The sequence below is a fragment of the Suricata suricatta genome, chromosome 6, assembly GCF_006229205.1.
Source record: "Suricata suricatta isolate VVHF042 chromosome 6, meerkat_22Aug2017_6uvM2_HiC, whole genome shotgun sequence".
NCBI lineage: Eukaryota > Metazoa > Chordata > Mammalia > Carnivora > Herpestidae > Suricata > Suricata suricatta.
The window spans coordinates 43,583,782-43,597,249 of record NC_043705.1 but is presented as its reverse complement, the minus strand read 5'-3'; the positions used below and the strand labels follow the sequence as shown (position 1 = coordinate 43,597,249).

At 36.4% G+C, this 13,468-nt stretch overlaps 1 protein-coding gene across 6 annotated transcripts in view; it reads right to left on the bottom strand.

The window, feature by feature from the left end:
- IPO11 (importin 11) overlaps positions 1–13,468 on the bottom strand; it is a 204,800-nt gene that overhangs the window by 148,274 nt on the left and 43,058 nt on the right. For all 6 annotated transcript variants that reach the window (XM_029942304.1, XM_029942303.1, XM_029942302.1 and 3 more), the window contains 2 exons: positions 12,732–12,804; positions 10,935–11,138 (listed from right to left, as the gene is read on the bottom strand). In XM_029942304.1, the coding sequence (XP_029798164.1) occupies positions 10,935–11,138; positions 12,732–12,804 (277 nt within the window). The remainder of the gene's footprint in view (positions 1–10,934; positions 11,139–12,731; positions 12,805–13,468) is intronic.

Sequence of the window (13,468 nt, the reverse complement as noted above, 5' to 3'; positions counted from 1 at the left end):
TCTAAGAATTGGAAAATACGTCTTTAATTTTTATTACACTTACTGTGTAATTATAAGTTACAGCATCATATACTCTTCCAAACACATAAATCATCAAAATATTTGTCTGCCAGAATACAGTGAAGGAAAACAAAGATATTTAGAGGTAGAAAAAGGACAGGAATTATACATAAGATCTGAAGGTAAAACTTTAAATTTCTTACTGTGGCAAGTATTTCAACCAAGTAAACTGAAGTCCATAGCCTTGTTTATATTTTTTAGATCCATTTTATATTCTCTGTAGTAAATAAAATCTAAGGCGTGCCATACCCAAATTCCAAATAAGAAATCTATTACATTCTAAACCAGCCTCTTGCTTACAAATTATTTTTCTAGCTCTCCTTCACATTTTTTTTTTAACATTTATTCATTTTTGAGAAAGCACAAGTGGGGGAGGGACAGAGAGGGAGACACAGAACGTGACACAGGCTCCAGGCTCTGAGCTGTCAGCACAGAGCCGGAGGCTGGGCTGGAACTCACTAACTGCTAGATCATGACCTGAGCTGAAGTCTCATGCTTAACTGACTGACCCACCTACGTGCTCCAGCACATCTCCTCTTTAAAACTAATTGTTGTGTCTTGGGTTTTTCCCTTATTATTTTCGTTACTTTTTTTTTCCTCTTCTTTTTTTGGTGGTGGGGGTGGTTATGTTTAAATGAAGTTGATTTTACAACACTAAAGACTTAATCATCCATTTCCTACATAAAAGGTAGCTACTTTTTTGCATGGACCTCAAGTATACTGTAGTATAGAGGTGGAATTTAAGGAAAGGCATTAAGCAGGCTGTGTTGTAGCCTATGAACAAGTAATAAATTTTATCATGTATCTTGAATGTATCATAGATAAGCTGCTATATAACGATTGCCACCTCAGCTGTGAAATTAGGTGATTAACTAGTTGTTACTTAACCTTCTAATTTCTGTATAAGTCTAATTACATGAAATAGAAGTTGGGGTTTTGATTTTTTTACTTTGCTTTTCTGTTTGGAGTGTAATTGTAACTACTGTATTGTAAATGATGGAAAATAACTGCATATGTTAAAAAAATAAATAAACAGAAAAAAATAAAATTAGGAGGAGAACTTAAAACAGACTTTTCTCTAAAGCTATACAAATGGCCAACAGCTATATAATGGTATTCAATATCATTAATCATCAAGAAATGCAAATCAATGAGATATCACTTCATATCTATTAGATGGTTATTATTTAAAAAATAGAGAAGATAGCAGTGGAAAGGATGTAGAGAAATTGGTAACCTTATACACTATTAGTGGGAACGTAAAATGGTGAAGCAACTATAGGAAATACTATGGAGTTTCCTCAAAAAAATTAAAAATAAAACTACCAGCTGATCCAACAATCCCAATTCTGGGTATTTATCCAATAAAGTATTGAAATTGGGGTCTTAAAAAAAATTAATTGTTTAACATTCACTTCTACATACAGATTTCATTAAAAATGTTCAGAATCCGGGGCACTTCTTTAGAAGCTATTGTTCTTGTCAAACTTAACATCTTTAAAATACATTTGACATGTTTTTGTTAGCTAAGATGCAAGGGGAAGTTACTCAAAGAAGAGGACTGAAAGCTATCAGCAGGAGGAGAGAAGGGACAAAAGCAGGGAAATAATGCGTTTTGTTTTGCCAAACCAGCAGTTCTAGCCAAGGGGACTCCCAAACAGGTGCTACACAGGAGAGCTCCTTGCTGTGTGCATCTCCCCCAATAGCTCCTTACATAAGTCAGTTATCAAGGAACCCAACACAGGGCTTGATCCCATGAACCGTGAGATCATGACTTGAGCCCAAATCAAGAGTTGGACATTTAACTGACTGAGCCACCCAAGTGCCTCTTGTTGTATGTTTTCTTCTTGAGCTGGTGTCCGATTCCACTTGGCAGCTTTTCTCCTCAAGCTTGATCTTATTTTTAAGGAATTAGGGAATGGCTGGTTCCTATTTATTGAGTCTGGCATGCACCATTTGAAGAGAGCATTGAGAATTAGATAGAAGGCCCCATGACTCCTAGGATTAATGAGTGGGGCTTGCTCCAAAGTTTATATGTATATAAAAATTATATATTTATATAAGAAGAGTATTCAATTTGTATGAGCTGTCTTGCATAGGTATTCCATGTAAATAACGGAACAAAAGTACATGTTCTTCTGTTGAGTGGTGTACAAAGGAGGGTGAGAATTATAGAAGAATCTTAGGTGAGATCCTGATTCGCAATTTATTTTATCATATCAAGAGCAGGAATGATCTCAATGAATTTTGGGAATTTTTTCTTTTTGTCATGAAAAAAAAAATTCTACCATTACTGAACTGTTACATAACTTGTGGAGAACAGGATTTACGATACTGATTCTGCATGTATGCGTATTGAGAGACACTAAAACAGAGCTGTTAAAAATGTAAGCTCTGAGCCCCTTCTTTGGTAGGAGAATAGCCCTTTACAGAGTGCCACCACCTTAATATGCACAATGTAAGTTACAGTGCACAGACCAAACATAAAAACCTTCCCACTTACTCCCAATACAAAATACAAAATATACCACAAAACAACTGTGAATATTGAACCAAAGGTCCTCAATGTGACAAAAGTGAACAACAGGAAGTATTTCATCATGGTAGAATCAAAGTCATCCTAAAAAAATTCTGTGTTGTTCCATAAAATTGTCTTTTCCTCTTATAATTTCACTAAAACATGTGTAAGACAGTTGCATAACTCAGAATGTTAAACGTTCTATCATTCTACCTTAAGAAACTCTCAGGGATGTTAGAAATTTTCATTCCCATTTGTTAAAAAAATAATGCCATAAAGTTTAGACAATAAGGGCAGTTAGACCTTTGTTAATTCTTCCTTCTTTCTAGCCCTGAAAAGTTAATAGTATCAAAGTGCCACTTTAATTAGTCATATAAATATAAAAAGCACTAAGTAGCTTTGGCACACAGCAGGTATTGCTGAATGAAGGCATACAGCATGTAAGGCAAAAATTAGAAAGAACCAGTAATACAGCGGCAAAATTGATAGTCTCTTTTTTTCCGTGTTCCAGGTCTGGTGCTAAGCACCTGGTTAAGGGCATTAGGCATCTATTCAAAATCCTTTTAACGAGCCTACAACAAAAGGTCTCTACACAAACAGAAATGGCTGGAATGAAGAGGCAGCCATGGCACTGCCCTTTCAGCCCAAGAGTAAAAGGAAAAAGACAGGCAACGAAGGAAGAAACCAAAGGAATTTGGGAAGAAACACTGCCAGCTACCCGACATACACAAGTCCTGCACAAACTTCTACCTCATGTGTGCTTACGGGAGGCTCAGCAGGAAAAGGGAAAATAATGAAAAGGTGAAATAAAAATATTTCTTCTACATTTTCTTCTCAAAAATATGGAAGGAGAAGGAAGACAATTCAGTAAGGACAGATGAAAACAAGCTATTTAATGAAACATTTTAGGTACTGGTTCACAACAAACCATCAATACTGGAGTTTTCTTTTTCTAAACCAGAGCAACAGTGCCACCTCCTGGCTGCTGGGCGATCTTACCCGGTAAGTACAAAGACGTGATTCCTTCAATGTCAAAAGGGAACCGTTATGGGACATTTTATTTCTTTTAGCACTTAAAATATTCTTATGTTTTTTTAGCCTCATGGCCACTGTTCTCACAATTTTCCCCTTAAGAAACATGAGCACTGAAAAACTTTTAAAACAAAGTCTTGTGATTAATCATGAATAGTGGGGCAAAAATATTACCCATAATCTAATAGTTTTAAAACCTGTTTAACCTCAGATCTTTTCACTAAAGCATAAAATCAACAAATAGAGAATGTGCAACATCTTGTAATACATTTCAACCAAATATTTTACCGAGTGGCATAAAAAAAAGAAAGGAAATGAGTATTATTCTAAATTAAAAGACACTTAAGAGACTTTATCAAATGTACCCACATTATTCATTTTTCTGGCTCAAACAAACCACTTATTAAAGTATACAGGAGAACAATGTAGAAAATGTGCTGAAAATATTAAGTGGTATTAAATCACTATTTTTACTTTTCTTAGGTTTGGTAAAAGTTAAATGATTATAAACAAATCTTTTTACAGATGAATACTCAAGTATTTAATAATAAAATATCATGGAATCTTTAAATCACTTTAAAATATCTTAGGAAAAATTGAAAAAAACAAAACTGGGACAATGTAAACTGCTAAATCTCAGTGATGGGCATATGGCAATTTATATTTTTCCTGTGCTTTCTGTATGTTTTAAGTATTTCATACCAAGAAGATTTAAAAACACTTCTATGCTCTTAATGACAAAAAAGGTAGTTATTTTGGTAATCTTCGGTTTTTTCTTTAATAGTTTTTTCTTTAATATAAGGCTTCAACATAAATTTGCTTCCACTTAATCTTGAGATAGATATATACATACATATATCTATCTCAAGTGTTTCAGGACAGAAACTCTGGTGGGTACAAGATCTATCTCAAAGACAATTTCCAGCCAAAATGCCAATGTCTCAACTGATATTTATTCACCATCACTGAAGGACATTCCTAAAAACTGGTAACGTCTGTTACCTACCTATCTTTCAGCAAACCCTCATTTTCATTTTGTTCTCAAACCTGCCACAGTATAGCTCAGGCCCACAAGGGTCACTGTGGCCCATCTTACAGATCCCTAAAGTCCTCTAATCCTAGCAGAGCCACAAATCTGCCTTCCGCCATTGGTGCCTCCATGATGCACTCAGGTATCCAAAGTATCACAATTCACTAGGAGGGAAGAAAAGGTGCAACCACCCTCGTCCCCATCTGAGACCGTGTCTTTGTTCACAGATGTGCCTCAAGCATCCAATACAATGGATCCGTCAGATGGACAAAGCAAAGAATGCTACTTCAAGAGCAACGTATACTTTAGTGACAAATCTTTTGAGTTTTTATTCTTTTTCCGAGCCCCTTTTCCTAGGACTCAGGTAAGAGTCTGTGTACTACAGAAAGGAGAAGCACCGTGCTATACTAAAATTCTCCCTGGAGCACCTGGATGGCTCAGTCTCTTAAGCAGCTGACTCTTGGGTTTTGGCTCACGTCATCATCTCATAGTCTGTGAATTCAAGACCAGGACTGGTCTCTGCACCAATCCTGCAAAGCCTACTTGGGATTCCATCTCTCTGTCTACATTGTCTTTCTCTCTCCCTCTCCCCTCCCATTCCCTCATAATAAATAGAATAAAATTCTCCTGTTCAGTGTTCAGCACACAGTTTTGTTTTATTTTGTTTTTTAAATCAAGCTAGTCCCATTGAGTCTCTCCCTCCCTTAAAAGTTCCCACAAGAGGGGCACCTGGGTGGCTCAGTCTGTTAAGCATCCAACTCCTGATTTGGGTTTAAGTCATCATTTTGCAGTTCAACAGCTTGAGCCCCAAGCTGGGTTCCATGCAGACAGCACAGAGCCTGCCTGGGATTCTCTCTCCCTCTGCCTCTCTGCCCCTCCCCTGCTCACACTCTCTCTCAAAAATAAACTTAAAAAAAGAATTCCCACCAAAAGGTTCTTCTTTCCCTTCCATTACTGCAACTGTAGACAGACATAAAACATGCTCCAATGTTCTCACACAAGTTCATAGCAGAAATGACCCTTTATAAAATCTGGAGTCGTTATTTAAATCATGTATTTTTAAAAGCCAATATGAAATTTGGCAGGGGAAGAGACAAGATCTAGAATTAACATGGCATTTGGTGGGGCAATCAGACTATTTGATGACTTAAAAACGGACATTTACGTTTTAAGTAAATTTTACTACAGTATAATATCCTGAGGGCTAGAGCCATGTTAAGTGGCACCCTGGTAGTCTCACATTGAACATTCATAATTTCAACTGTTTGGGAATTTCCCCTAGGGATCAAATCATGAATTCAGAGGTTTGAGTAAGTGTGAAGGACTGTGCTACATGGCTGAGCGATCTTATACTGATCAATTCATCTCAAAGTAGCCATGAGGTTCCATTCTGTTAACTTATTTAGAAAACAGAGTAACTCATCAAAACTATTTTTTATTTTCCTTCCAGAACAACTTTCTATTCCTTTATCCTGCTTCAGCTTGTGGTTTTGCACTTTTTCCCAGCATACTTACTCATTTTCTTTCCTTTACTCTCACATTTACAGAATCAATCATTTGCATACACGTAGCCTAAGCACATACACAACTCACTTGAGCTTATCCTGACACAACATAGACCACAATTCTGAGGAAGCATCTTTTTAAAAATTTTTTTCAAGAACAGAATTTAGTGATTCATCGCTTATGTATATCACCCAAGTGCTCATCCCAACAAGTGAGGGAAGACTATTCTGAGGTACAGCTGACCTTAGAACAACGCTACGGTTACGGCCAACTCCCACACTCAGTCAACTTGATGAGTAACTCTGACTTCCCCAAAACCTAACTACTAATAGCCTACTGTTGACCAGAAGCCTTACCAGCAACATAAAAAGTTGATTAACATTTGTATTTTTGTATGCATTATACACTACTCTTACAATAAATTAAGTTAGAAAAAAAGAGAAGGTTACTACGAATGCCATAGGGGAAATACATTCATAAAATTTTACTGTAAAAATTTATCTGTATCAACAGAGCCACACACTTCAAACCTGTGTCGTTTGAGGATCACTTATATGCGTAACGTGGTTTTACCTTGCCTCAGTACTCTTTTACCCTCCGCAAGCAAACAGTACACGTGCTACTCAGTGGAAATCTAAGTTTTTAACGTCTAAGTTTTACCTGTGACCACATAAACAACCTAATATAGTGTTTGGTTTTCTTCTCTAGCAGATTTTAGTAGCTTACTAAATGACTGCTAAGAGTCTGTGTATTGGGACTTCTCCAGTGACCACCACAGGACTACTGGGTCTCTCCTCTCTCTCAGTACTGGGCACATCTCTTGGGCAAGGCAAGCAATCAACTATCCGTTCAATCACTCTTAAGCAGAAAAATTTACAATTCATTCCTAACTTCCAGCCTAAAAAAATTCCTAACAAAAGCAAATTATTGAAAATGTCCTTTTTAGAGATTCATACAGAAATACTTTTGAATGGAAGGACAGGTCAGGATTTGCTCCAGCAAAGAGAAAAAAGCAAGCACAGCAATAACTCAGGAAAAATTAAATATGGATTAAAGATATATAGAGGTTTGTTATGCTGTTCTCTTAACAAGAGTATGTTTGAAATGTTCTCTTCTTTTTTAAACTTTTTAACGTTTATTCATTTTTGAGAGAGACAAAGAGAGACAGAGCACAAGCAGGGGAGGAGCCGAGAAAGAGAGACACACAGAACGTGAAGCAGGCTCCAGGCTCTGAGCTGTCAGCACAGAGCCCGATATGGGGCTTCAACCCATGAACCCGGGAGCTCATGGCCTGAGCCGAAGTCAGTCGCTCAACCGACTGAGCCACCTACACACCCCAGGACATTTTCTTAATTAAACTTCTAGGGCTCCTGGGTGGCTCAGACGGTTGGGCATCCCAACTGTGGCTCTGGTCACAACCTCACGGTTTCTGGATTCGATTCCACATTGGGCCCCACAAGGACAATGCAGAACGTGCTTGGGACGAAACTAAGTGAACAAAGGCCTTGGCTTCCAGACAAAACAGTGATTAAAAATGCTAACATCTGCATTCAAATCAGGCTGTGACCCAGGTTTTCATCTCAAAACCTACATGGTGCTTATACAGGTTACCCCGGAGTAACAAAGATAATAAACTCGCAGAGTTACACAGTGTTAGAACTGAAAGGATTTTCAAGGCTCACAAAGTTTAAGTGTCTTGCTCAAAATCCCAAAGCTGCTCAGTACAGAAAAGCATTCTACACCAGACAACATTTCGACTCACATCTGTTAAACCTGTTCACTTGTTTTCTAAAAACAAGTAGAATATATTGCTGCTTTCAAAAGACCTTTTCTTTTTTAAGTTTGGATTGCTTCCTTTACCCCAGCATATACTTTCACAGTTACACATGATGTCTACAAAATAGTATCTAGTTAATACATTTGTAATTACACTACAATTACTATTTGTACCTTAAGTTTCCTTGCTTTCATAGACTCCAGATTTTGATTTTAACAGTACTTAGTATCAACACTTTTATATTCAGGTTTCTATGAAAAGCATACTGTTTTATCGAAAACAAATTCTTTTGTGTGTCAAATCAAGCTCAATGTTGTTACTGCAAAACAATTTTCTCTTAACTGCTGATTCTGTAATATGTCACGCCTGAAAAGAACATAAATTATTTTAATGTGAAAAAAAATAGAATATAGAAATCGTTGGCAAACAGAGTAGCAGGCTGCACTTTTAAGTGCACACTGCAATACCTTCTATAGCAACCAGCTCAACTATGAGCTTACTTTTTTTCTGCAGGAAAATAATTTAGTACATGAAGACCATCTTAGCATTATAGTACAATTATTATTAAAGAAACCTTTGCTACCTTTCAGATCACCAAAATAACAGGGGCTACTTTATTAGCTAACAAAATTGCTTTTTTTCTTAATTTTTTTTAATGTTTATTTATTTTTAAAAGAAAGAGAGTACAAACAGAGGAGGGGCAGAGAGAGGGAGTCACAGAACGTAAGGCAGACTCCAAGCTCTGAGCTGTTAGCCCAGAGCCCGACACAGGGCCAAATTCACTCATGAACCCTGAGATCATGACCTGAGTCAAAGGGATGCTTAACCAACTGAGGCACCCTGGTGCCTCACAAAATTGCTTTTTATAATAATGTCTTCCTACATATACTACCTTTAATTAAACTACACATCTTACACAAAACCCATTAGACATGATTCCTCTTTTAGTCTATACTATGCTCCATATTTCCAGGTTCCGCTACTTCAATCCAAATCGGAAGGTGCTAAGCTGAATTTTTTTCCAGGTATCTTAAGTTTTTGCATATTCTCCCAAAACTCCTGCTCTTTTAAGGTTTGCGCTATGACACTTTGAAACCTAGAAGGTATCTAGAACAAGTCTCCTCTTCTATACCTTCATTTAACAGTTATTGAGCACCATCTGCACTCATATGCATTCTTCTGGACTTGACAGTAAGACTGTAAAAGTAAACGTTTACATTCCTCTCTCATGAAATTCATAGTGTAGGGGATCTAAGGAAGATAAGTCAACAACTGAAAGTCAGCACAACGGAATTGATACTATGCTAAAAGTACATATAAGATGCTAAGTAGACCTGTACTTTACGGCATATATAGAGGAAACAGCCTCATACTACAAGAAAACCGAAAAGGTCAGAAAGCTAACTCAAAGAAGCTATCCAAAATACAGTCTCTAGGCACAATTTGTAAAATAAATGAGCATGACTTTGTGGGAAAAAAATACAATTTAGAGATTGCTTAAACTGAATATAAATTATACCTAAAACTAAAACAACACACTAGGAGAATACAACTCAAGAAAGTTGAACTATGAATTAAGACTTTACAGAAGGGCACTACTCTTTGACAAAATAACTGTAACCCACAATCTTCTAGACACTTGATTTCGGAAAACAGCAAATATAAAAGTAAGTGGAAAGGTTTAAGATGAGGATAAGGGTGAGAAAAATCAGCAAGAAATTCACAGAAAAACCTGAAAGGATAAACAGTCCATTTCTTAAATCCTACTTGGCTTTCGAGGCACCTGGGTGGCTCAGTTGGTTAAGAGTCTGACTCCTGCTTTCGGCTCAGGTGATGATCTCATGGTTTATGGGATCCAGCCCTGCCTTGGGTTCTGCACAGACAGCACAGAGCCTGCTTGGGTCTCGGTCTCGGTCTCTCTCTCTCTCGCTCTCTCTCTGCCTCTCTCTCTCTTTCTCTCTGCCTCTTCCTAAACAGTGCGTGCGTGCATGAACACGCTCTCTCTCAAAATAAATTTTAAAAAAACTTTAAAAAATCCTAGCTGGCTATCAAGCAAAAGCAACATGATCTAAAAAGCAATCTTCAACAAAAAGAATTTCTCTTATATCCAACATCCCTGAGTAAACCTAAGATTAACTATTTAAACCCACTGGGTTAAAAGTACAGACAACCGGGGCACCTAGGTGACTCAGTCAGTGAGGAGTTCAAGAGCCACACTGGGCTCTGTGCTGACAGCTGAGAGACAGGAGCCTGCTTCAAATTCTGTGTCTCTGCTCTTCCTCTCTCTCAAAACAAATAAACGTTAAAAGATATAGAGAGCCTAACGGGATTCTGGCTTAAACTTTGATGTATATAAGAACCACCTATGGAGCCTGTTAAAAATGCAGATACCCAAATTATATGGTCAAAGTGAGAATTACAAAGACAAACTGTTAAAAATACTATGAGACTCACAGTGTTACAAGCTGCAGTCCAAAACACTAAGTTGAACAGTATGAAAATCACTACTTTAGTAAAGTAAAAACAGTCAAATACAAAAATGTCAAACCAAATGAAGGAAAAAAATCAGTCTTTTCAACAAATGGTGCTAAAACATCCAATAAAGGGCTTTCACCCACCAGTTATATCAGACTCCCTCCCTACATCTGCCCTGCATCCATCAATTACACAAGCATGTCAATTTTAATGTCCTATATTTCAACTCTATCCTTCATAAATGTTCCCTTTACCTCAGCTTCTTTTTCCCATCTTCAATAGCCTCAAAACAGTCTCTTCCTCCAAACTGTTCACTACCAACCAATCCCCCTCCTACTGGAAACTAAGCAATCTTACTGGTTCTATCACTATCTAGTTTAAAATCTTTCAGATGTTATCTATTATCCTAAACTACCCAAGATCAAATGGAAAGAATTCATAATCTTTCAATACAATATTTAGAGGAGTAAAATTACAGGCATTTTTATACAAGTAGCAGTTTTCATAATCAAAATTAACTATGTTAAATTACTTACATCATAAAACAATTTCCTATCAGCAGCCAGACGTTTGGAAGCCAGAGTCTTGGTAACATGATAGAAAGTAAGTAATGCTCTGTGCTGTCGAAGATCATCTTGGACTTTCACAGATTCTATAAGAGTGGGAATCAGTTCAGGCCACTGTCTCGGACAGTCCAATCGAGCAACTTTTGCAATCAGCACTGCAATCTGGGTTGCAATCTAAAGGTAAGCAAGTTAATTATCAGAAATACACATATATAACCAACGCAACATATAATGTATTCACAGTTGAAAATTACCTTTTGGTCAGTTACACATATGACAGAAGTGAATACAATTTCACTGAAAACTCCTTACTTAAGACGGTGGTTCACCAAGTACGGTCTATGAATCCCTTGAAGAGGGGAAGGGGGCTAACACCTTTTCAGGGATCTGTACAGTCTTTCTTTTCCCATTAATTTATCACTGTGATGTTAGATGTTCTTCATATAACTTTTCCCAAAATGATACTTGGCAACAGAGTAAAGAAAGAGGCAGATATGAAAATCTAGATGTTTTCTTTGAAAAATCCAGACATTACAGAGATAAGCAAAAATGCAAAACAATACTACTCTTCTCCTTAAATATGTATTTGTTGAAGGAAACAGCTATGCTTAATTTTTTTAATTCTATTTGTGTTAACAAGTAATGGTTTTATTCATTTTAATTAATGTTTTATTATTTTTGTTTTAACTGATAACATAGTATATATCAATAGATATAATGTGTCATTTTATTTTGTAAATAATTTTTTTATTTTACAAAACAAATAATTATTTTGTAAATAATGACATTTGTACAGATCAGTGTTCCCTAAATGCTGGCTGACAGAACATATTAAGCAATGGTTTATCACAAACCCCTCCCAACCATCTCCTGCCCCAGTGAGAATTACTTCTTTCATCTCAATCTTCCCTCACGACCTTCAAGTACTACAAAACAGAGAATAGACTGAGAATCGGATATTCACTTTAGAGTAGACTGAGATGAAACTGCATAAGATGTATCACTAAATACAGTGAGGCTACATATTCAAATTAAAATACTTAAGGGTAATAAATAGAAACTGGTAAAAATTTTAGAGTTTTTGAACCCATAAGCAATATTTGTACATACAAGCAAAATCTCACTATAAAGGAAAGACACAAATGGAACTGTATAATTTATTATCCAACCCCCTCACAGTATATAGTGAGAATTGAAAATGTCATGGGTAAAGGAAGAGACAAGATATCCTGCAGATAAAAAAAGGAGGGGGATGGGGCGCCTGGGTGGCCCAGTCAGTTGAGCATCCATCTGATTTCACCTCAGGTCATGATCTCACGGGTTCAGGTTTGTGATTCTGAACTCTGCATTGAGCTTGCTGCTGTCAGCACAGAGCCTGCTTCAGATCCTCTGTCTCCGTCTCTCTCTGCCCCTACCCTGCTCACACTCTCTCTCAAAAATGAATAAACATTAAAATAATAAAATTTCTAAAAGGAGGTAGAGAATAACAAATCATTAAAATCTATTTCTATGCAATAAGACTAGAAATATACAGAGACTTGCTTTCAATATTGTATTTCTTAAAATTACTTCTGAATTCTAAAACAATAGTAAATATAAACAAAATTCTTAACAGCTAGAAATGAATCTCAAAATTTAAAACCCACAAGAATTATGAATAGACTCTACAAAAATCACATTTTTCCTGCCAAAAAACAACATTAGTTTGGAAAAGAAGTAAAAAGTAAGGGAACAGAAAGCACACTTAGCATTCATTTTCTCACTAACCTGGTTTACTGGTTCATTGAAGTTGGTGATGAGCCCTGCACGCAAGGTAGATTTCTCCTCCTCTGAAAGAGCACTGTAAGAAGATTAATTCATTATGCAAGAGAACACTACCTAACAATAACTACTGGTAAGCAATACTTTGAATTCTAACAATAAAAAGCCCTTCAAAAAAGAGGTTCCTGATTATTTGATAAATAAATAAAATTATTTCCATTACTTGTAATATTGACAAAAGTAATTCATAAGCATAAAACTCCTTCACAACTGAATACAAAGCACAAAATAGTAAACAGTAGGAAATAAGACAAATCCAGAGTAACAAATGTGGTATTGCAACATACACTGTATTGATATAAAAATAGTTGCCTAAAGAAAATTAATGGTAGCTAAAAAAATTTTTGGATGAATAAATATTAGCCTTCCATTAACTTCTTTTATAAAATCTGAATGGGGTTATTCTATAGGGGAAGAGATCAGGAATCAAGGATATTTGGGATGAAAGACTTAATAGAAATCAACTAGTTTGGGAGGCCATGGTGGCCTCTGCTGTATGAGTGCACAGCCTGCTTCAGAGCCTCTGTCCCCCTCTCTGCCCCTCCCTTGTCGGCACACATTCTCTCAAAAATAAAAATTAAAAAAAAAAAATCAACTAATTTAAAATTTTTTTCATTTTACGTCTCCTGGAAGGATAAAACAATATTAACAATTCTGACTGCAAGTGAGGAAGTGAACTAAGA